At 38.0% G+C, this 25,451-nt stretch overlaps 1 protein-coding gene, 1 long non-coding RNA gene and 1 pseudogene across 8 annotated transcripts in view; 1 reads left to right on the top strand and 2 right to left on the bottom strand.

The window, feature by feature from the left end:
• LOC121892421 overlaps positions 1-25,451 on the bottom strand; it is a 174,542-nt pseudogene that overhangs the window by 111,719 nt on the left and 37,372 nt on the right.
• Positions 1-25,451, bottom strand: part of LOC121892195 (NACHT, LRR and PYD domains-containing protein 12-like) — a 100,026-nt gene that overhangs the window by 42,487 nt on the left and 32,088 nt on the right. For 6 of the 7 annotated variants that reach the window (XM_042405097.1, XM_042405101.1, XM_042405096.1 and 3 more), the window contains 3 exons: positions 18,822-18,998; positions 18,052-18,225; positions 3,259-3,435 (listed from right to left, as the gene is read on the bottom strand). In XM_042405097.1, coding sequence (XP_042261031.1) covers positions 3,259-3,435; positions 18,052-18,225; positions 18,822-18,998 — 528 coding nt within the window. The remainder of the gene's footprint in view (positions 1-3,258; positions 3,436-18,051; positions 18,226-18,821; positions 18,999-25,451) is intronic. The other variant, XM_042405100.1, reaches the window with a different exon arrangement.
• Positions 20,413-24,473, top strand: LOC121892208. Its single transcript, XR_006094340.1, has 2 exons — positions 20,413-21,072; positions 21,654-24,473. It is a non-coding gene; the product is annotated as an uncharacterized LOC121892208 (long non-coding RNA).

Below are 25,451 nucleotides of genomic sequence, written 5' to 3' on the forward strand. Positions count from 1 at the left end.
TCAAGATTTAAAGAAACAGTTGAAGGAGTAAAGAGAAACACACAGAGGCAGCCCAGGCGTCAGGTGATGGAGAGACATGAACACATTCAAAGCAGGAGGCAGAAAAAACTGTTAAGGTCTGACTTCCACCTGTATCTAGATGAATTACTGTTCTGTAAATATGTTTAAAGGCACAATCTGTTATCCAAACTAAAGGACATCCTAACAAACAAAAGTCAAAGCACAAGATTCAAACCTGCTATAAAAGGACTTACAGATGTTTTAACACAGGTACTAACACTACACAACAACTCTGTTAACATGATGTTTTCTTCAGCTGTTAGAAGGTCGTTGACCTCAGTGACTGTTGTAAACACAGCACTAAAACTGACACTTTCAGTTATTAGGAAACAAAATGCTGATTCATCTGATTCATTTATAAGTCAAACTGTTGTCTTGATTTGGCTTTAAGTTGAAACAAATTCATTCCCCATCAGTCACTTTTGTTATGTTGTTATATTACAAACATTGATCTATATTAAGGACCATATAGAGGCTGAGAATCCAGATTTGTTTTTCAGATAGAGACTGATTGGTCCATCTATCATCCATAAGGCCTACGTTTATTTATGTGTTGTAAATAAATACTGTTAATATTTCAACATTAGGTTAATAAATATTGTTAATATTTGTTTAATATTTATTTACCTATTTTTTGTGCACTTGTTTCATTTCAGCTCAGTGTAGAGAAATACAGCAATACAGACAACCGCCTTACTGCGTATCTATGACGACACTGTCGACACCGCGTATCCGTATCTGTGACACGCCTGCTCCGTAACATAACTAGTAGTTTCAGGGGGCCTACCACCCCCCCTGAAAACAATCCTAGTAGAAACACTGTCAATCATTATTATTAAACGTCAGAAGGATGATCAATAATTAATCTATAGAGCTCATATTGAAACAGACTTTACAAAGTGCTTCACAATTCAGGATCAAATGAAAAGATCATTAACAGGGAAGTAATGGCTTGAATAAAATTCATAAATTGAATCATTTATATGTTGACACTGTTTGGATGCTTTCAACTGTTTGTTGGTCTGATTTCTACGTTCACAAACAAAATGAAAAAGTTAATTATTGTCATTTTTACTCTGACAAGTGACTTTTGTGGATGTGTGACAGTTAAAAAAGACACTTTAATAATTCTTATTTCTAATTTGTGTTTGTGAATTTTATCTCAATGAGGAATTTTTATTCATGAATGTTTCCTGTGGAAATGACCTTGCTGCACATCGTCCCTTCTGTCCCTCACAGAGCTGTTTTGCATTGCTGAGGGTAAGTTGTGTGGAAAAATGCTGCTGCACTATTTTATTGTTTTCTATGGAAATTGAACCGTTTATGTTGTAACATTTAATGCATATTGTTTCCTGTTAATACTCTTACTTTAACTAGCTGTTTCATGTTGTTTTGACTGTTAATATGAGTTTTGTAGATGCTTTTGTTTAACTTTCTTGGTGCCATTTGTATTACGGCAGGCTGCCCTGCGTCATGTAGTCAACGTAGCGCTGCAGAGATTTTAGCATCTATTTCCTGGTGTAAATTCTGTTATTTTGCATGTTTAGGAGCAGATGTGCAGGAGAGACCAGAAGGTGATTCATATGTGTTACATTGTCTTCTGCAGGAGCAAATAGAGGCTGGAAACCAATCCTTTGAGTCGTCTCGTTACATGTCCTTACCACATCTGTCACACATGGACAAGTGAAAGATAAATTTACTTGTCTGAAGGACAAGTGCCTCAAAAAGTTAATGTGGAGCCCTGCATGCGCACCTGTCACCTGCTGTTTTGGTTCATGTATGTGCAGCAGTGCAACGTGTAAAAGGGCTGAGTGAATATAGCTCAGCTGGTGAGGTGATTAATAAATACTCTCTCAGCCAGTCACATCACTGGTCTCATAGCCGTGAAACACTTGTGCCAATCACAGTTAAACGTGATAACGACAGCTCAACAAACGGAAAGCTTTTCTTCAGGAAATGTCTGGATGGTTCAGAGCGTCACGACATGAACACACATCACCACAAATCTGCAGCCAAAGACAGATGGAGCAGTTTTTTCATCACTTAATATAATAACGGTAGAAATTTTAAAGAAGTATTTGGTGAAGCTGTTTATATGATTATAGCCCATCAGACTAATGCTATTTCAGCAATAATTATAGCCTAATGTATCTCACCTCGTACACGGTGACATAGTTTAGTAATTAATGTTACACAACAGCGTTTGCATCGTAATGTGTCTCAAGGATAAAACATGAGACGCTACTTTGGCTAAAAAAAAAAATTGAAAAAGAGGCTGATGAGCCCCGCTAACCCGATGTCTCCTTCATAAAAAAGCAGAATATCGAGTTATAACCGACCAGACTGATGTGTGTAGAGGTGTGTGTGTTTCTACTGTAGCAGCCTGGTGTCATCAGGAGATTTAATGAAGGTAAACACAGTGAACGGTGGTGCGTAACGGCACTGCGCTCTGGCGCAGCACTTCTCAGAGGCTGCAGATTTATCAACATATCAGTCCTGCTGACTTCAGATGCTGCAGGGATTTAATCAAGTGAAGGAGAAGCTTTTCATACAGTATAAACAGCTGTGGACAACAGATACTGTAACAATCACCCACATTCATTTATACATCACTGCACACTGATTTACTGACTTTCCTGCTTTAACCACATTAAACCTTATTTTCTGTGCACATGTTGGTTGGAGAGTGTTTAATAGAAATAAATGATTTATATTTGAAGCATTAATCTCTTGTTGCAGCACGTCTGCATCCAGTAGACTATTTAATATGAAACACAGGCGCCTGATACTGTATCAGTAGCCTTTGTGACGCTCACAAAAACAAAGGGATTTTATGAGGATGACGTATGACTGCAGCGTTCTACTATAGTCATACGTCATTGTTCAGTTTTAACAACAGCTGACATTTTTGATCTTTGAGCACAAAATGAAGTTATTTGTCCACAAATATTTGGTGAACATTGTGGCTAATCAACATGGTCAGAAAATGACTCAGAAAAATATGAAATATCTCAAAAATGCCAAAATACACTGGAGGGAGGCTTTAAATAGTATTTAAATGTTTGAAAACAACATTTGAATGTGTAAATCTGAAGGAGATTTTACCTCATAAAAATCATCCTTATGTCTGCAGTTTAGTGTCACCACAACTTTCACATCATATTAATCTCAGCACAGAAGTAAGAAATGGTGTCTGACCTCAGAGTCTCCAGTCTACAGTGTGGACTCTCCAGAAAATCACACAGTAGATTTGTTCTTGAACCGTCGAGACTCTTGTTGTAGCTCAGATCCAGCTCTCTCAGGTGGGAGGGGTTGGACTTCAGAGCTGAGAGCAGAGAAGCACAGCTGATCTCTGACAAACTGCAGCTCTCCAATCTGAATAAAGAAGAAATCATGTAGCGTTAGAAGCACATTACATGGGTGCAAGAGCTCCGTCTACAGACGGATTTCCATCAAAAGTGAATTATTTGTTCCATCATAGTCTGTTTATTTTTACCACTAACACAAAAAAGATTTTACTCTGCCACCACATTTCTGCTTTTTTCACTTTGTAAACAATTAAACGGCGAGGGAAAGAGACGTTCATTGTTCCAGACATCAACGCTTGTTCCAGCTTCCTGCGGTTGTTTATGCATCGATTTATACGTCTGTTTTCTCCAAAATAATCAAAGGTATGGCAGTTTTATTTAATGTGCACTTATTTCTCTGTAGGGATGGGTACCGAAACCCGGTATTAAACGAGCCCCGAGGATAAATGATTAAAGACTGTAGTATTGATAAGCTCCGATGTTACCGGTTCTTTTATCAACACTTTTTAATGTTTTGGTGTAATTTATTCTCAAACTGCAGCCTCTCCTCCACACAGACACACACACACACACACACACACACACACACACACAGACACACACAAACACACACACACAGACACACACTCTCACACAAACACATACACACACACACACAGACACACACAAACACACACACAGACACACACACACACAAACACACTCTCACACAAACACAAACACACAGACACACACACAGAGAAACACAAACACACACACACACAGACATACACAAACACACACACACACAAACACACACTCTCACACACAAACACAGACACACACACACACGCAAACACAAACACACACACACAAACACACACTCTCTCTCTCTCTCTCACACACACACACACACAGGCACACACAAACACACTCACACAAACACAGACACACAAACACACACACTCTCACACACACACAAACACACACACACAAACACACACTCTCTCTCTCTCTCTCACACACACACACACAGGCACACACAAACACACTCACACAAACACAGACACACAAACACAAACACTCTCACACACACTCTCACACACACACAAACACAAACAGACACACACACTCTCTCACACACACACAAACACACACTCTCTCTCTCTCTCTCTCACACACACACACACACACAAACACTGAGACGCACACACACTCTCTCACACACATACACACACACAAACACTGAGACGCACACACACACACACACACAGTAAAGTCAGTGAACAGCAGATCACATGTGAAGATTACTCGAGTTGACGACAACTACGCTCGTTACTTCTTAAGTGCAATAACACCTTAGCGAGTAAAAAGCCAATACTCTATCAATACACCTGATCAACAAGCATAAACATGTAGAAAAGTGATATTTTCAACTGCTCTGTCTGCAGTCTCTCATCCACCGCTGCTATGTTTTACACAACCACAGCGCGCTAGCTCGGCTAATAGCTAATTGTTAGCAACAAGCTAAAACTAAAGCTGTCTGTATGTAGTCTAACTGTTTAGCTTAGTTTGCCACCAATCTTCAAATTTGGCTCATTCTTGTAAACTCAGCTGCTGGCTGAGACAAAGCAGCCTCTCCTCTCTACCAGCGGTACCTGCAGCAGTCAATCACATCAGCAGCAGAGGGAGGAGGAGGAGGACAGGAGGAAGGACTGATACTGACTGATGTCTGTCTTCTTTCTTTCTAAACTTCACTCAGTATTTTCATGTCAGGAATATTATTTATTTTATTGACATTTTACATTTGTTTCCAGAGATATTATTGAGTTTATAAAGTGACTTTGCTGTTGTAAACATGACTGTTGCAGCTGGGCGGCTGTGGCTCAGGAGGTAGGGTCAGGAGCGGGTCGTCCACTAATCGGAAGATTGGAGGTTCGATTCCCGGCTCCTCCAGTCCGCATGTCGATGTGTCCTTGGGCAAGATACTTAAACCCAAATTGCTCCTAATGGCTGTGCCATCAGTGTGTGAATGTGTATGAATGATTAGATTTCCTGTGATGGGCAGGTTGGGACCTTGCATGGTAGCCCCTGTACCCATTCAGCGTATGAATGTGTGTAAATGGGTGAATGTGATTCGTAGTGTAAAAGCGCTTTGAGTGGTCGGAAGGCTAGAAAGGCGCTATACAAGTACAGTCCATTTACCATTTACTGTTGCTGCTCTAGAAACAAAGTTTAGTTATATTTGTAATAAAAATAAATTCTAATCCTGTTCTGAATTTATTTTTAAAAAAAGAATAAATTCAGAACAGAATTTACGGCTCGACTTTAAGGCTTGTCCGATTTCTTTATACGACAAATGGAAAAGAAATTTACTTGTCCCACCACACAAGTTAAAAGTCACAAAAAAATCCTCACAATGTTTCATCTGCTCTGCACCTCTACTGTGCGCACTGAAAAAGAGGGATGATGCATCACAGACAGACAAAGTCTGTGACGAGATGTCAAGAGGCAGATATTCACATTTTATTACATAATGAAAAGGTCCAAACCTTCAGATGCACAAGAAAGAAAACCGAGAAAAGAGGAAGAGGAAAAGAAAGCCCAATATAGAGGTATGTCGTCTAATGTTAACATAGCTAGCTAAGTAGCAATAAAGCTAATGCTAGATAATGATGCTACGATAGCTGCTGGACTCACATATCGTTACAGATTGAAGGATATGAGACTGAATGACAAGCCAGTAGCGAGCTATCTGGATAACTGCTCCTTCCTACAACGTAAGGCTTTGTGCTGAAATTTCACTGACCAATATCAGTGATAATGGCTAACGCTATATCCATAAAAACACAGATTTCTGCACTGGGTTGCACCAACTATGTGTAAGCTGGCATGAGCCACTTGGCATCGTAGCACATTGTAGTAAACTGGATCAATAGTGAAATATCATATCAATAAATTAGATCTCTACTGGATTACTGTGTTGCTAAATGGCAGCAATTACAGTTATGTTGTAACTTATCTCCGTGGTGAAAGCTTTTATTTTAGTGATGCATAAATCACAACTTAGTGATAATAATTTACGTTATAACTAAGTTTGAACTGACACACAGCTGGTGCAACAGGCTGCAGCAGTTGTTTGTCTACTCTGCAGCTACATGTTTTTGCTTGTAACAGGCTGATATCTACTCTATAACTGTCCAGATGCACTCAGGAAATATCTGCAGAAGCCTCCAGCTGCTGGAGAAGTTACATCTGATCTCCCATCTACACCACTCTCTGAAGCAGGTCAGTTCAGCCACTTATTTGTGGTCTCTGTGTAACTGATAATACACTGCTAAGTTGTCTTTATTATTATTATTATTATTATTATTATTATTATTATTATTATTATTATTATTAATATATTTATTATTAGTAGTATTATTGTTATTTGAATGTCACAGTTACACCTTGTTAATTTCAAGTCAAATATCAATATTATCTTTTATTAAATGGTTTCTTACATACTTGTGTTATCATGGTAACACTAGCGCAATAAAATATATTGAATCATAAATATAATTTCTATATTATAAAGGGAACATAGCTAACTTAAATACTAATCAATATTAGACTGCAACCATCTATATTTATTCAAGTTGTCTACAGGACACATTAAAGCTAGAATAACTTATTCCATCTAAAATAATTTAAACTTGGATTCTTGACCTTTTTTCACTCATGTAATTGAACAGTTCTGGTCAACTGTTATCTATAATTTATGCTTCAGATGTGTTTATTGTCTGATGTGTTGTCATTTATGAATCATTGTGTGTCCTTACTAAAGGATTAATAACTATATTTACATGTATGTTTAGATTTGCCTGCAGGTGAAGCAACAAAAGACACAACAGACACTTCTACTACTCTACAGCCTGCAGACACCATCAACTGGAACAGATCCTGAAGTATGTGAGTCCATCAAGGCAGCAGCTATAGATCCTGCTGACTGGCAGCCCTGTCTGATATGATGAGGACAGAGATAGTCAGCAGAGGCCATATCAGCTAAAATAAGACTCTACATTTACAAAATGAGAGGATGGGAGAAGTTCCCATCACCACCACTTCTACAGAAAATAAGTGAATGGAGAGAAAATCAAGAGAAGTTGGTTGGGTATATTCCAAGAAAAAATTTTAAAAAGTCTTTACTGCTTCTGCTGCAATCTGTTCTCACAAAAAAAATACAAACTAATCAGTAATTGATTTAATGACTGGAAAAATTGCAGTGAAATACTCAAAACCCACGAGAACAGTCCAGGGATCTCATTTGTTGAGTAAGCAGGAACGGGGCCTGAAAGAGGCGTACGCCACTTCCCAAGCAAAAGTTGTGATCTATAAAAACAAACTTGATGGGACAATGTGCGCACCTGCACCTAAACTCTTACCCATGCGTAGGAACATTTTAGAGACAGGGGAAATCCACGACGCAGAATTGAAGTGAATTGAAGGCAGATTGTATAATAATCCTCTCACACATTTAATTTCACTTAATATCAAACATCAATTATAGATCCACATTATCAGAAACACTCAAACCAGCAGTGTTATCTGTACTTAGGCTTGTAGTGAGCCATAACTTCCATAAACATCTTTCAATTTGTAAAGATATAAAGCAACTCAGATCTTAAAGTCTGCCCAACATTTCATCAGTGCTGCCTCACCCGGAGCACAAAGGAGAGAGTCAGTTGTGGAGCAGCAGCAGCTGAAATGAATGATGTCAGGATGTGGCAGGTGGCAGGATTCTGCAAAGTCTGGGTTGCCTTTCTCCAATATTAGCTAAACATGAAAATATTGATTCATTTTCACCTTAGCCACGTTAACTTACTGATGAAATGATCATCATTGATTGTAGAAATCCAAGATGACATCAAATAACTTCAACAAACGGAACTAAAACATATTTACAGGACAGAGCGTTAATAGATTTTTAATATTTGGTTATACTGTGCATATATCACCAAGTATGAGTTCCCATGTAGTTTATATGTGTAAAATGGCTACAGTAAACACGGCTGTATTGTCAAGCACAGAGACACTGGAGACACAGCGGTGGCTGCCACACACACTCTGCCTTCTCCAGTCACCTCACCGGCTCATCTTCACCACCTGTGCTCACTGTGTCAATTAGAGAAATACCTGTATGCTGGATTTTGGAGTAAATATAAACTAATATAGTGTTTATTGTATTTTACATATTGAGTGAGTGGTGTAAAAACTACTTATACTGGTTAACTGGGAGCTGGCCCACTGCAGGGTGTGTTAAACATTTAACCAGAGATGTCTGACTTAACAATCCACAGGAATGTTTATTGAGGTTGTATATGGTTGTTTTGGGTTACACACATAATTTCAATACGTGTGAAAACGGGGAAATAAAAGGTTAAATGTCTGTTCATGCCTGTTGCGGTCCTTCCTCTGCTGCTGCTGAGCACAAGTGACAAGAGAGGCTCCGATACACTGACTCTCAACACTGATTGGCCAGGCGTCTAAAGACAGAGAGAGTGATTGGTGCGGCGAAAGAAACACATGTACATGAATATTCATGAAGGCTTTTGCATCGACCATTTATGGTTGAATGTGGGCGTGTAGAGGGCGGGATATGACGCTGATCCATGAGCGCACATTTCCAGGTGGACTGTGATTTATAAAGGGAAAAATACGTGCATTCGTGTGTACGCATGGTTTTATACATCTGATTATTTTTCGGTGCACGCCATTTTCGGCTTTTGTGCGCACGTACAATTTTAGTATGGATCCTACACACTGTTTTATAAATGAAACCCCAGAACATTGTGGGCACATGACATCATGGAAGGAGTCATCTATCCAGTGTAATCTATCAATAACCAAGTGCCAGCGTCTTGGATGTTACTAACAGGTAAAGGTAGTTAATAATAGTAATATTTAACAATTGATTCATTCTGTGAAACGTGATTTGTTTGTTTGAAAAGTAATTTATAAAAATATATATTTTTGTCTTGAAACCATTGTGGTGTCTGATGTTTGTTGTCCATATTTTTACTGTAGAATGAGCGGGTGTGTCATGGACTCATGGTTTGGGCTCTTTGTGTTTTTTCTTCTTTTGGTTTTCTGTGTTACACTTGTGTTGTCCAGTCTTTCTGCTCATTCATGTTATTTGAGTTGTATCTTTGAAAGACTGTATTAGATTATTGGTTAGCTTGTAGTGCTGTGTACCTAGGTTGATTTATTCAGAGACACTTTGATTTATGCTGGCTTGTTATTGAGTGCCGTTGTGTTTTCTGGGTTTTACTTTGCTCTGTGTTTCTCTTGTGTGTTCCTTCACTCCTCCTGTTTTCATGTGCTCCTCCTCTCACCTGCCCTGCAGTAGCCTCGTCGGTCCTGCCCTGCTCCTAGTGTCTTCCCCAGCCTACCAGCTCCCAGCCTGCCCTTGTATTGTGCCACCTGTTCCTTGTTGTCTGATTACTTCAGTTTGTATTGAAGTTCAGTTTTCAGTTCAGTCTTTGTCGAGTCGTCTGTTCAGTTAGTCAATTCTGTTCTGTCGTGTTTGCTCAGTTTCCTGCTCAGTCGATTTTATTTTTGTATCTTGTTCTACTCAGCTCATCCTGCTTTTGTTTTTTTCCTGCCAGTCGTTGAAATAAAGATGCTTTTCTTCAGCCCTGCTTTCTGGTCTCTGCATTTGGGTCCACCTGCTCCTCAATGTATGACAGGGTGGTGATGAGGCAGCACTGGTGGGGTAATGTGGTTTGGGGGGGGGGCACCAAATCCTGATCTCTCCTAGGGCACCAACATGGCTAGAGCCGGCCCTGCTGTCAGATTTATTAAAGGAAAGCTTTTACATTTTCAGAGTGAGTGAAGAAATCAGGAGAGAGGAGACAGAAGTGAGGAAGAATTGCAGGATGTAACTTAATGGTGTTGAAAGAAAAACAAGGAGAAAGTAAAGAAGTGATTGAAAAGGAAGAAGGTGCAACTGATTCAAGATTTAAAGAAACAGTTGAAGGAGTAAAGAGAAACACACAGAGGCAGCCCAGGCGTCAGGTGATGGAGAGACATGAACACATTCAAAGCAGGAGGCAGAAAAAACTGTTAAGGTCTGACTTCCACCTGTATCAAGATGAATTACTGTTCTGTAAATATGTTTAAAGGCACAATCTGTTATCCAAACTAAAGGACATCCTAACAAACAAAAGTCAAAGCACAAGATTCAAACCTGCTATAAAAGGACTTACAGATGTTTTAACACAGGTACTAACACTACACAACAACTCTGTTAACATGATGTTTTCTTCAGCTGTTAGAAGGTCGTTGACCTCAGTAACTGTTGTAAACACAGCACTAAAACTGACACTTTCAGTTATTAGGAAACAAAATGCTGATTCATCTGATTCATTTATAAGTCAAACTGTTGTCTTGATTTGGCTTTAAGTTGAAACAAATTCATTCCCCATCAGTCACTTTTGTTATGTTGTTATATTACAAACATTGATCTATATTAAGGACCATATAGAGGCTGAGAATCCAGATTTGTTTTTCAGATAGAGACTGATTGGTCCATCTATCATCCATAAGGCCTACGTTTATTTATGTGTTGTAAATAAATACTGTTAATATTTAAACATTAGGTTAATAAATATTGTTAATGTTTGTTTAATATTTATTTAATATTTATTTACCTATTTTTTGTGCACTTGTTTCATTTCAGCTCAGTGTAGAGAAATACAGCAATACAGACAACCGCCTTACTGCGTATCTATGACGACACTGTCGACACCGCGTATCCGTATCTGTGACACGCCTGCTCCGTAACATAACTAGTAGTTTCAGGGGGCCTACCACCCCCCCCCTGAAAACAATCCTAGTAGAAACACTGTCAATCACTATTATTAAACGTCAGAAGGATGATCAATAATTAATCTATAGAGCTCATATTGAAACAGACTTTACAAAGTGCTTCACAATTCAGGATCAAATGAAAAGATCATTAACAGGGAAGTAATGGCTTGAATAAAATTCATAAATTGAATCATTTATATGTTGACACTGTTTGGATGCTTTCAACTGTTTGTTGGTTTGATTTCTACGTTCACAAACAAAATGAAAAAGTTAATTATTGTCATTTTTACTCTGACAAGTGACTTTTGTGGATGTGTGACAGTTAAAAAAGGCACTTTAATAATTCTTATTTACAATTTGTGTTTGTTAATTTTATCTCAACGAGGAATTTTTATTCATGAATGTTTCCTGTGGAAATTACCTTGCTGCACATCGTCCCTTCTGTCCCTCACAGAGCTGTTTTGCATTGCTGAGGGTAAGTTGTGTGGAAAAATGCTGCTGCGATATTTTATTGTTTTCTATGGAAATTGAACCGTTTATGTTGTAACATTTAATGCATATTGTTTACTGTTAATACTATTACTTTAACTAGCTGTTTCATGTTGTTTTGACTGTTAATATGAGTTTTGTAGATGCTTTTGTTTAACTTTCTTGGTGCCATTTGTATTACAGCAGGCTGTCCTGCATCATGTAGTCAACGTAGCGCTGCAGAGATTTTAGCATCTATTTCCTGGTGTAAATTCTGTTATTTTGCATGTTTAGGAGCAGATGTGCAGGAGACACCAGAAGGTGATTCATATGTCTTACATTGCCTTCTGCAGAAGCAAATAAAGGCTGGAAACCAATCCTTTGAGTCGTCTCGTTACATGTTCTTACCACATCTGTCACACATGGACAAGTGAAAGATAAATTTACTTGTCTGAAGGACAAGTGCCTCAAAAAGTTAATGTGGAGCCCTGCATGCGCACCTGTCACCTGCTGTTTTGGTTCATGTATGCGCAGCAGTGCAACGTGTAAAAGGGCTGAGTGAATATTGATCAACTGGTGTGGTGATTAATAAATACTCTCTCAGCCAGTCACATCACTGGTCTCATAGCTGTGAAACACTTGTGCCAATCACAGTTAAACGTGATAACGACAGCTCAACAAACGGAAAGCTTTTCTTCAGGAAATGTCTGGATGGTTCAGAGCGTCACGACATGAACACACATCACCACAAATCTGCAGCCAAAGACAGATGGAGCAGTTTTTTCATCAGTTAATATAATAACAATAGAAATTAAAAAAATGTGTTTGGTGAAGCCGTTTATATGATTATAACCCATCGGACAGACGCTATTTCAGCAATAATTATAGCCTAATGTATCTCACCTCGTACACGGTCACATAGTTTAGTAATTAATGTTACACAACAGCGTTTGCATCGTAATGTGTCTCAAGGATAAAACATGAGACACTACTTTGGCCAAAAAGAAAGTTGGAAAAGAGGTTGATGAGCCCTGCTAACCCGACGTCTCCTTCATAAAAAAGCAGAATATGGAGTCATAACCGACCAGTCTGATTCACTGTAAATGATTGCAGTAAATTTACAGCAGGACTTCAACAGTACTAACCTGTTATTTTTAAATATAGCACTTAACTGTTAATACAAAAGAAAATCTGTTAAATTACGCTCCATTTACTGTTTTTTAACAGAATTATAATGTATTTGCATTTTAACGTTAATCAACAGTCGAAAGTATGAAATAACGGTATAATGCAGTATTTTTTGCATTTTGGGAAGAACCATTTCACCTGAACTGCACATGTGAAGCTAGATCTGTTCTTTTCTTCATCTATATCTTACTAATTATTTGGTGAGCAGCAATTTTATTCATAAATCAATGCAAAGTGTCAGTGATGTTTCCAGTGATGTTTGTTTGCATTACTGAATATGTGCACGTCATGATAGAAGGATTCAGCAGCAACGTTTAAGCATAATTTCATAGATGATTGCTGATTAGCCTAATGAGACGACACAAGGAGCTCATTTTAATGTCTACATGTCTAAGTTAATGTATTTTGCCAGTGAACTCATTAAGCATTATGATAGTCTTGACAGTGTAAACCTTTTACACAGTCGGAGGAGGAGTGTGGTAGAACCTCTGTGGAACTCTTCAAGACTAAACCCACCAATGCAGGAGACAAGGAAGTTCTCTCTCTGGGTGAAGATGTCGAGCTGTCGTTTGTGTCATCCAGCTTCTGATGGCTCACTTCTCAGAGACCATTACAGGACTAATCCTTCTTGCAAATGTAAGATTCCTTTATGTATATGTACATATATACACACACATATGCCATGTCATATAACGACTCATCACTTTGTATTTCTCTTTCTATGTTTTAGGGATCTGCCACTACAGTTGACGTTGAGAGGACAATCTCCATACCTGCAACTGCTTGTCTGATACTGTTTGGTGTGTTTACATCATTGGATAGACAAGCAACAAAATGTTCTATTAAAGCATAATGCAAAACTCTTGTAAAGACATATTCTCATCTCCTTTGTTATAGGAATGCACTTCTGTTTTATAAATTCATCTTCTCTTAGTTGCAGTACTATTGGTTGGTCAATACATAAAGAATTTATTTGCAAAAAACCATAAGTGACATTTTTGAAAGAAACAACAAACTGTTGAATGTTATGGTTTACATGGTTTACTTTCTGAATCCAAAATGATGCAAAAGTCAACTAGTGTTTTTGAATATTATCTGAAGAAACACATGTTTTAGAGAAATTAGCACAACTGATGATATCTGTTTTTTCAAGTGGACTCTTCACATGTTGCTGTCTGTGTGACCACGGCAGGAAATCAAGAGCTCCTCTGACTGTACCGTGGTTGTATTAGCATCAAAAAACCACAGCTGTTCTTCTTTCTGCCACAAGCCAAACAAGATGCACAAATTTATATCACAATAACTATTCTGTAACCATTAAAACTTCACATCTCTGCATGTTACTGTGCTACTATTGTTATTGGGGGCGGTTGAAATGAGAGGCAGCAACTGTTAGATAAATGTTGATTCAGGGTATAAACGGACAGAATATTCATTTTGGATAATGTAGGAGGACAACCGCTTGTTCTTTAATTCTGTTAACCAATCTTTGACTTCTTAAGGAAAATAAGAGACAGACTCCCTGGATTCCTAAGTTCGTAATAGCGGACCCTCAGCCTGCAGAACTGACTTTTGTAACCCTAAGTGGGGGTTTGATCAGTGATGCTCAACAGACTCAGAAAGACCTAATAAACCATTTTGATAAGTTGAATTATGACACTAACTAAGAGCACGAACTGACCCTAAAGGCCACCTGGACCGGAGAAAACAACTCCCACCTTAGATGGAGCACAGACTCGTATCAACAACGCCATAAACTAATCCACATTCCTGAGGACTTTGTGAAACCTCCCTGCAAATTTGAGGCAAACCTGAAAATTAAGGAAGTTGAACTAATGAAGGTTGTATGTTTAGACATCATGAAGTGTTAATATGAAGGTTAATGTTTGTTATTAGAAGAACTAACTTATCATGAATCATGTAAACTGTTTAACTGTTTCTTGAATGGTTTTACAAATATGATACAAGCTGACAGGACCGTTATTGATCAGAAATATCATGACTGCTTGGACATTATGAAAAGAATGTGTTTACAGCTTTAATGTGAAATAACAGGCAAACAGTGACTTGAAGTGCCAATTTCTGCATGTAAAAACTCAGAATTAGATTTCCCCAAATTCCTTTACTTCAGGAGGCGCAGGCTGTAAACCACTAGCCACACCTAAAGCCCCTGGAACAAAACAAATGAATGTTCATCAATAATTCGGCTCGAAACCCTTTAGAACATCCCTGAAACTCCTCCCATCTTATTCTAACTTATAAAAACAGCCTCAAGGAGATTCCTCTTTGAGCTGGCCTCCAAGAACTCAAGAAAACTCTTCAGAAGTCCTTTATTCTTCAACCAAATATATCCGTATTTAATCTTTTATTGCAACAAGCTAATTTGTTTCTGTTTTATTAGTCACCTTAAGTCTTGTATTTCCACATATAGTGATTTAATTTTGAAGTAAACATGTGCAGTATTTTATTTTGAAGTAGATGCTGCTGAAGATTTGAGCGTAATCAGACTAAACTTTATTCGACACTTAACTCAAGCAATACTGAAAACCAGATGTGAAGCCAACCTGAAGACTTTCAGAGCAGCCTGAAAAGGCCTGATTCTTTACTGGCATTCAATGCCTCGGCATCTATGGAGATGCACTACAGCCCACAGCTGATGCGGGCTCTTTCACTGCAACACCGCTGGAGATGCTGCACCAACAACGCTGGACCTGCCAAGATGACGCCTCTATTACGACGCATCAGCTCAACAGTAAGGCATAACATGGCTTTGTGATCAAGGGTTGATGTCAGATAACGTTCAAGTTAAAGAATTTATTTAGAGAAGTTGAATTAGCTTTCCCCTTAGCATTCCCCGGTGCAACACGATAAGCCTCGAGTCACACACTTCGAGCCACTCCTGCTGAATAATTTTCTTTATTAATTTTATCATCATTCTTAGGCCTTTTATTTATTTATTTATTTAACTTTTCTTTTTATTCATTATTTTCTGTATATCATCTATACTTCATCATGTATCCTCAAGACGTTTAGTTATTAATAAATGTCTTCATTTATCCTAAAAGTGTTTGGTTGTTTCTTTGAGCTGCAGTAAACAGAGGTCACTGTTTGGTACAAGAACTTCCGATCATGAGACTGATTCATTGTTTAAATTGAACAAGGGTTAGTGCTTCCTCCTGGCACTTAGATACTTTCAGTAAAACCTGTATTTTTCTTATCTTTTCCATAACGTGCTGTTGCACATCGATACATTTGCTGCATTTTATTGTGTTGTTTATCTGAGTGAGTTACACAACTTGATTTTCACACAGTGTCTGAAGAATCATTATCATTTTTCAGACGCTTTGTTGGAATAAACCCTGAGAGAGGCACCGAGACTGGACCGGACAAAGTCTTATCAAAGAAAACTGGTAAAGTCACCAACAAAAACAAAACAACAGTCGATCCACATGAATCCACTCTGCTGAGGAAACTCATGGACTTCAAGTGGGACTTCATTTAAGATGGTGAGATTACTCAATCCCATTACTCGCTTCTATTTATTAAAACACCAGCTCGTCTCATTCGTCTAATTCTTTCTCCCTCTCAATCTCAATGATGATGTCATCTTTTCACACTTATCTGCCTAACTTTCTAATCCTGCTTTGTGGAACAGTCCTCTGGTTAAAAGCTGCTTAACAGCAAATGATGCAGTTTTATTCAACTGAACTGTTCTGTTCTGGTCACCGGCTTTGGTTTTCTAAACACTGTTTCATATTTTGAAATATATTGTTAGTCAAAAAGGTGATACTGTATAGTTGATCATATCAATATTTCTGAGCCTAAGTGCCTTGTACTACTATTTCCATCAAAAAGCCAAAGACAGTTTGAGAGAGAACGCTCTGTTTCAGCTTTTTGTTTAACATGCAATTGTTCTGCATGTGAAGTTTCCAACTTTATATTCAAATAAAAAGTAAAGTGCAATAAGAAGCTGTGTTTTTTTCTCTTACATTGTAATTACATGATTGAAATATCAGTGATTTAGCTCTGTTCTTCATTCCTAAAGAACATTTTGTTCTGGTTTGCATTATGTGCTTGTAGCCAGCTTTGGACACAGATTTTATGAAGAATGACAACCAGGTCTATTAAAACCTTTTTCTTAACAAAAGTGTCTTTAATTGTATGTATTGTGACTATTCCTAATAATAATAATAAAGCAATGAAAAACCAGATCATACTGTATTTTTCATTAACAACACGAAATCGTAAATTTTAGTGACAGTAAAAAAATGTTAATTTTACAGTAACTTAATGGCAACCCTGCTGCCAGTTGTTGAATGTTTTTACAGGAAGTTTTAACAGTGTGTGTGTAGAGGTGTGTGTGTTTCTACTGTAGCAGCCTGGTGTCATCAGGAGATTTAATGAAGGTAAACACAGTGAACGGTGGTGCGTAACGGCACTGCGCTCTGACGCAGCACTTCTCAGAGGCTGCAGATTTATCAACATATCAGTCCTGCTGACTTCAGATGCTGCAGGGATTTAATCAAGTGAAGGAGAAGCTTTTCATACAGTATAAACAGCTGTGGACAACAGATACTGTAACAATCACCCACATTCATTTATACATCACTGCACACTGATTTACTGACTTTCCTGCTTTAACCACATTAAACCTTATTTTCTGTGCACATGTTGGTTGGAGAGTGTTTAACTGAAATAAATCATTTATATTTGAAGCATTAATCTGTTGTTGCAGCACGTCTGCATCCAGTAGACTATTTAGTATGAAACACAGGCGCCTGATACTGTATCAGTAGCCTATGTGACGCTCACAAAAACAAAGGGATTTTATGAGGATGACGTATGACTGCAGCGTTCTACTATAGTCATACGTCATTGTTCAGTTTTAACAACAGCTGACATTTTTGATCTTTCAGCACAAAATGAAGTTATTTGTCCACAAATATTTGGTGAACATTGTGGCTAATCAACATGGTCAGAAAATGACTCAGAAAAATATGAAATGTCTCAAAAATGCCAAAATACACTGGAGGGAGGCTTTAAATAGTATTTAAATGTTTGAAAACAACATTTGAATGTGTAAATCTGAAGGAGATTTTACCTCATAAAAATCATCCTTATGTCTGCAGTTTAGTGTCACCACAACTTTCACATCATATTAATCTCAGCACAGAAGTAAGAAATGGTGTCTGACCTCAGAGTCTCCAGTCTACAGTGTGGACTCTCCAGAAATTCATCCAGCATCTTCATTTCTAAATCCTGGATTTTGTTGTTACTCAGATTCAGCTCTGTTAGATGGGAGGGGTCAGACCTCAGAGCTGAGGCCAGAGGAGCACAGCTGATCTCTGACAAACTGCAGTCCCACAATCTGAAAAAAGAAAATATTTTGTATTATTAGACGCAGATTATTCTGCTTGAAATCATTCAATGTTTCATAATCTGTTCAGAACTGAAGAAGGTTTAGAATGAACAAGTTTAGATAATGGAAACTCCAAACACCTGAACCCAACAGGATGCAGGTTAAAAACTGTCAAATACAAACAGTGAAAAAGAGCTTCATTAATATTAATGACAACATGCTGCTACTTCAATAAACACACAGTGACTTAACAGTGAATTAGCCAGTGCAGCTTTTTCATCTTATATTAAATATGAAGACCAAAAAGATGCTCAGTGTGGATCAGTATAAAGTCTATGTGGTCACAAATTTTAATTTAATAAGTTTTAATGTTATTGATATTGATTTAAAACAAGATCTGATTGTTTAAATGTATGTTTTGAAATTGATAACTATGGTTTATAATAAAATAATTAAATACTATTTAAATGTTGAAACAACATTTGAACATCTAAATCTGAAGGAGATTTTACCTCATAAAAATCATCCTTATGTCTGCAGTTTAGTGTCACCACAACTTTCACATCATATTAATCTCAGCACAGAAGTAAGAAATGGTGTCTGACCTCAGAGTTTCAAGTCTACAGTGTGGAATCTCCTCAAGTTCAGACATCATCTTCATTTCTGAATCCCTCAGTTTGTAGTTGTAGCTCAGATTCAGCTCTCTCAGATGGGAGGAGTTGGACTTCAGAGCTGAGAGCAGAGGAGCACAGCTGATCTCTGACAAACTGCAGTATTTCAATCTGAATAAAGAAGAAATCATGTAGCGTTAGAAGCAGATTACATGGGTGCAAGAGCTCCGTCTACAAACGGATTTCCATCAAAAGTGAATTATTTGTTCCATCATAGTCTGTTTATTTTTACCACTAACACAAAAAAGATTTTACTCTGCCACCACACACACACACACACACACACACACACACAGAGCAAAGTCAATGAACAGCAGATCACATGTGAAGTGAAGATTACTCGAGTTGACGACAACTATGCTCGTTACTTCTTAAGTGCATTAACACCTTAGCGAGTAAAAAGCCAATACTCTATCAATACACCTGATCAACAAGCATAAACATGTAGAAAAGTGATATTTTCAACTGCTCTGTCCGCAGTCTCTCATCCACCGCTGCAAAGTTTTACACAACCACAGTGCGCTAGCTCGGCTAATAGCTAATTGTTAGCAACAAGCTAAAACTAAAGCTGTCTGTATGTAGTCTAACTGTTTAGCTTAGTTTGCCACCAATCTTCAAATTTGGCTCATTCTTGTAAACTCAGCTGCTGGCTGAGACAAAGCAGCCTCTCCTCTCTACCAGCGGTACCTGCAGCAGTCAAACACATCAGCAGCAGAGGGAGGAGGAGGAGGACAGGAGGAAGGACTGATACTGACTGATGTCTGTCTTCTTCTTTCTTTCTAAACTTCACTCAGTATTGTAGCGTCCGCCAGGACATGTTCAAATAACAGGCAACTGATCGGCACTGTACCGTTTATTTAGCTGAACAGTATGGGTTACTGTTGTCCGTAACCACGCCAAAAAAACAACAACAATAATCAGTGTGTGAATGTGTATGAACCATTAGATTTCCTGTGATGGGCAGGTTGGGACCTTGCATGGTAGCCCCTGTACCCATTCAGCGTATGAATGTGTGTAAATGGGTGAATGTGATTCGTGGTGTAAAAGCGCTTTGAGTGGTCAGAAGGATAGAAAGGCGCTATACAAGTACAGCCCATTTACCATTTACTGTTGCTGCTCTAGAAACAATGTTTAGTTATATTTGTAATCAAAATAAATTCTAATCTTGTTCTGAATTTATTTTTTAAAAAAGAATAAATTCAGAACAGAATTTAGGGCTCGACTTTAAGGCTTGTCCGATTTCTTTATACGACAAATGGAAAAGAAATTTACTTGTCCCACCACACAAGTTAAAAGTCACAAAAAAAATCCTCACAATGTTTCATCTGCTCTGCACCTCTACTGTGCGCACTGAAAAAGAGGGATGATGCATCACAGACAGACAAAATCTGTGACGAGATATCAAGAGGCAGATATTCACATTTTATTACATAATGAAAAGGTCCAAACCTTCAGATGCACAAGAAAGAAAACGGAGAAAAGAGGAGGAGGAAAAGAAAGTCCAATATAGAGGTATGTCATCTAATGTTAACATAGCTAGCTAAAAAGCAATAAAGCTAATGCTAGATAATGATGCTACGATAGCTGCTGGACTCACATATCGTTACAGATTGAAGGATATGAGACTGAATGACAAGCCAGTAGCGAGCTATCTGGATAACTGCTCCTTCCTACAATGTAAGGCATTGTGCTGAAATTTCACTGACCAATATCAGTGATAATGGCTAACGCTATATCCATAAAAACATAGATTTCTGCACTGGGTTGCACCAACTATGTGTAAGCTGGCATGAGCCACTTGGCATCGTAGCACATTGTAGTAAACTGGATCAATAGTGAAATATCATATCAATAAATTAGATCTCTACTGGATTACTGTGTTGTTAAATGGCAGCAATTACAGTTATGCTGTAACTTATCTCCGTGGTGAAAGCTTTTATTTTAGTGATGCATAAATCACAACTTAGTGACAATAATTTACGTTATAACTAAGTTTGAACTGACACATAGCTGGTGCAACAGGCTGCAGCAGTTGTTTGTCTACTCTGCAGCTACATGTTTTTGCTTGTAACAGGCTGATATCTACTCTATAACTGTCCAGATGCTCTCAGGAAATATCTGCAGAAGCCTCCAGCTGCTGGAGAAGTTACATCTGATCTCCCATCTACACCACTCTCTGAAGCAGGTCAGTTCAGCCACTTATTTGTGGTCTCTGTGTAACTGATAATACACTGCTATGTTGTCTTTATTATTATTATTATTATTATTATTATTATTATTATTATTATTATTATTATTATTATTATTAATATATTTATTATTAGTAGTAGTAGTATTATTTGAATGTCACAGTTACACCTTGTTAATTTCAAGTCAAATATCAATATTATCTATTATTAAATGGTTTCTTACATACTTGTGTTATCATGGTAACACTAGCACAATAAAATATATTGAATCATAAATATAATTTCTATATTATAAAGGGAACATAGCTAACTTAAATACTAATCAATATTAGACTGCAACCATCTATATTTATGCAAGTTGTCTAAAGGACACATTAAAGCTAGAATAACTTATTCCATCTAAAATAATTTAAACTTGGATTCTTCACCTTTTTTCACTCATGTAATTGAACAGTTCTGGTCAACCGTTATCTATAATTTATGCTTCAGACATCTTTATTGTCTGATGTGTTGTCATTTATGAATCATTGTGTGTCCTTACTAAAGGATTAATAACTATATTTACATGTATGTTTAGATTTGCCTGCAGGTGAAGCAACAAAAGACACAACAGACACTTCTACTACTCTACAGCCTGCAGACACCATCAACTGGAACAGATCCTGAAGTATGTGAGTCCATCAAGGCAGCAGCTATAGATCCTGCTGACTGGCAGCCCTGTCTGATATGATGAGGACAGAGATAGTCAGCAGAGGCCATATCAGCTAAAATAAGACTCTACATTTACAAAATGAGAGGATGGGAGTTCCCATCACCACCACTTCTACAGAAAATAAGTGAATGGAGAGAAAATCAAGAGAAGTTGGTTGGGTATATTCCAAGAAAAAAATAGAAAAAAGTCTTTACTGCTTCTGCTGCAACCTGTTCTCACAAAAAACTACAAACTAATCAGTAATTGATTTAATGACTGGAAAAATTGCAGTGAAATACTCAAAACCCACGAGAACAGTCCAGGGATCTCATTTGTTGAGTAAGCAGGAACGGGGCCTGAAAGAGGCGTACGCCACTTCCCAAGCAAAAGTTGTGATCTATGAAAACAAACTTGATGGGACAATGTGCGCACCTGCACCTAAACTCTTACCCATGCGTAGGAACATTTTAGAGACAGGGGAAATCCACGACGCAGAATTGAAGTGAATTGAAGGCAGATTGTATAATAATCCTCTCACACATTTCATTTCACTTAATATCAAACATCAATTATAGATCCACATTATCAGAAACACTCAAACCAGCAGTGTTATCTGTACTTTGGCTTGTAGTGAGCCATAACTTCTATAAACATCTTTCAATTTGTAAAGATATAAAGCAACTCAGATGTTAAAGTCTGCCCAACATTTCATCAGTGCTGCCTCACCCGGAGCACAAAGGAGAGAGTCAGTTGTGGAGCAGCAGCAGCTGAAATGAATGATGTCAGGATGTGGCAGGTGGCAGGATTCTGCAAAGTCTGGGTTGCCTTTCTCCAATATTAGCTAAGCATGAAAATATTGATTCATTTTCACCTTAGCCACGTTAACTTACTGATGAAATGATCATCATTGATTGTAGAAATCCAAGATGACATCAAATAACTTCAACAAACGGAACTAAAACATATTTACAGGACAGAGCGTTAATAGATTTTTAATATTTGGTTATACTGTGCATATATCACCAAGTATGAGTTCCCATGTAGTTTATATGTGTAAAATGGCTGCAGTAAACACGGCTGTATTGTCAAGCACAGAGACACTGGAGACACAGCGGTGGCTGCCACACACACTCTGCCTTCTCCAGTCACCTCACCGGCTCATCTTCACCACCTGTGCTCACTGTGTCAATTAGAGAAATACCTGTATGCTGGATTTTGGAGTAAATATAAACTAATATAGTGTTTATTGTATTTTACATATTGAGTGAGTGGTGTAAAAACTACTTATACTGGTTAACTGGGAGCTGGCCCACTGCAGGGTGTGTTAAACATTTAACCAGAGATGTCTGACTTAACAATCCACAGGAATGTTTATTGAGGTTGTATATGGTTGTTTTGGGTTACACACATAATTTCAATACGTGTGAAAACGGGGAAATAAAAGGTTAAATGTCTGTTCATGCCTGTTGCGGTCCTTCCTCTGCTGCTGCTGAGCACAAGTGACAAGAGAGGCTCCGATACACTGACTCTCAACACTGATTGGCCAGGCGTCTAAAGACAGAGAGAGTGATTGGTGCGGCGAAAGAAACACATGTACATGAATATTCATGAAGGCTTTTGCATCGACCATTTATGGTTGAATGTGGGCGTGTAGAGGGCGGGATATGACGCTGATCCATGAGCGCACATTTCCAGGTGGACTGTGATTTATAAAGGGAAATATACGTGCATTCGTGTGTACGCATGGTTTTATAAATATGATTATTTTTTGGTGCGTGCCATTTTTGGCTTTTGTGCGCACGTACAATTTTAGTATGGATCCTACACACTGTTTTATAAATGAAACCCCAGAACATTGTGGGCACATGACATCATGAAAGGAGTCGTCTATCCAGTGTAATCTATCAATAACCAAGTGCCAGCGTCTTGGATGTTAGTAATAGGTAAAGGTAGTTAATAATAGTAATATTTAACAATTGATTCATTCTTTGAAACGTGATTTGTTTGTTTGAAAAGTAATTGTAATTTTTAAAAATATATATTTTTGTCTTGAAACCATTGTGGTGTCTGATGTTTGTTGTCCATATTTTTACTGTAGAATGAGCGGGTGTGTCATGGACTCATGGTTTGGGCTCTTTGTGTTTTTTCTTCTTTTGGTTTTCTGTGTTACACTTGTGTTGTCCAGTCTTTTTGCTCATTCATGTTATTTGAGTTGTATCTTTGAAAGACTGTATTAGATTATTGGTTAGCTTGTAGTGCTGTGTACCTAGGTTGATTTATTCAGAGACACTTTGATTTATGCTGGCTTGTTATTGAGTGCTGTTGTGTTTTCTGGGTTTTACTTTGCTCTGTGTTTCTCTTGTGTGTTCCTTTACTCCTCCTGTTTTCATGTGCTCCTCCTCTCACCTGCCCTGCAGTAGCCTCGTCGGTCCTGCCCTGCTCCTAGTGTCTTCCCCAGCCTATCAGCTCCCAGCCTGCCCTTGTATTGTGCCACCTGTTCCTTGTTGTCTGATTACTTCAGTTTGTATTGAAGTTCAGTTTTCAGTTCAGTCTTTGTCAAGTCGTCTGTTCAGTTAGTCAATTCTGTTCTGTCGTGTTTGCTCAGTTTCCTGCTCAGTCGATTTTTTTTTTGTATCTTGTTCTACTCAGCTCATCCTGCTTTTGTTTTTTTCCTGCCAGTCGTTGAAATAAAGACGCTTTTCTTCAGCCCTGCTTTCTGGTCTCTGCATTTGGGTCCACCTGCTCCTCAATGTATGACAGGGTGGTGATGAGGCAGTACTGGTGGGGTAATGTGGTTTGGGGGGGGGCACCAAATCCTGATCTCTCCTAGGGCACCAACATGTCTAGAGCCAGCCCTGCTGTCAGATTTATTAAAGGAAAGCTTTTACATTTTCAGAGTGAGTGAAGAAATCAGGAGAGAGGAGACAGAAGTGAGGAAGAATTGCAGGATGTAACTTAATGGTGTTGAAAGAAAAACAAGGAGAAAGTAAAGAACTGATTGAAAAGGAAGAAGGTGCAACTGATTCAAGATTTAAAGAAAAAGTTGAAAGAGTAAAGAGAAACACACAGAGGCAGCCCAGGCGTCAGGTGATGGAGAGACATGAACACATTCAAAGCAGGAGGCAGAAAAAACTGTTAAGGTCTGACTTCCACCTGTATCTAGATGAATTACTGTTCTGTAAATATGTTTAAAGACACAATCTGTTATCCAAACTGAAGGACATCCTAACAAACAAAAGTCAAAGCACAAGATTCAAACCTGCTATGAAAGGACTTACAGATGTTTTAACACAGGTACTAACACTACACAACAACTCTGTTAACATGATGTTCTGTTCAGCTGTTAGAAGGTCGTTGACCTCAGTAACTGTTGTAAACACAGCACTAAAACTGACACTTTCAGTTATTAGGAAACAAAATGCTGATTCATCTGATTCATTTATAAGTCAAACTGTTGTCTTGATTTGGCTTTAAGTAACAAATTAATTCCCCATCAGTCACTTTTGTTATGTTGTTATATTACAAACATTGATCTATATTAAGGACCATATAGAGGCTGAGAATCCAGATTTGTTTTTCAGATAGAGACTGATTGGTCCATCTATCATCCATAAGGCCTACGTTTATTTATGTGTTGTAAATAAATACTGTTAATATTTAAACATTAGGTTAATAAATATTGTT

Source organism: Thunnus maccoyii, chromosome 24 (genome assembly GCF_910596095.1).
Source record: "Thunnus maccoyii chromosome 24, fThuMac1.1, whole genome shotgun sequence".
In the NCBI taxonomy this organism is placed as follows: domain Eukaryota; kingdom Metazoa; phylum Chordata; class Actinopteri; order Scombriformes; family Scombridae; genus Thunnus; species Thunnus maccoyii.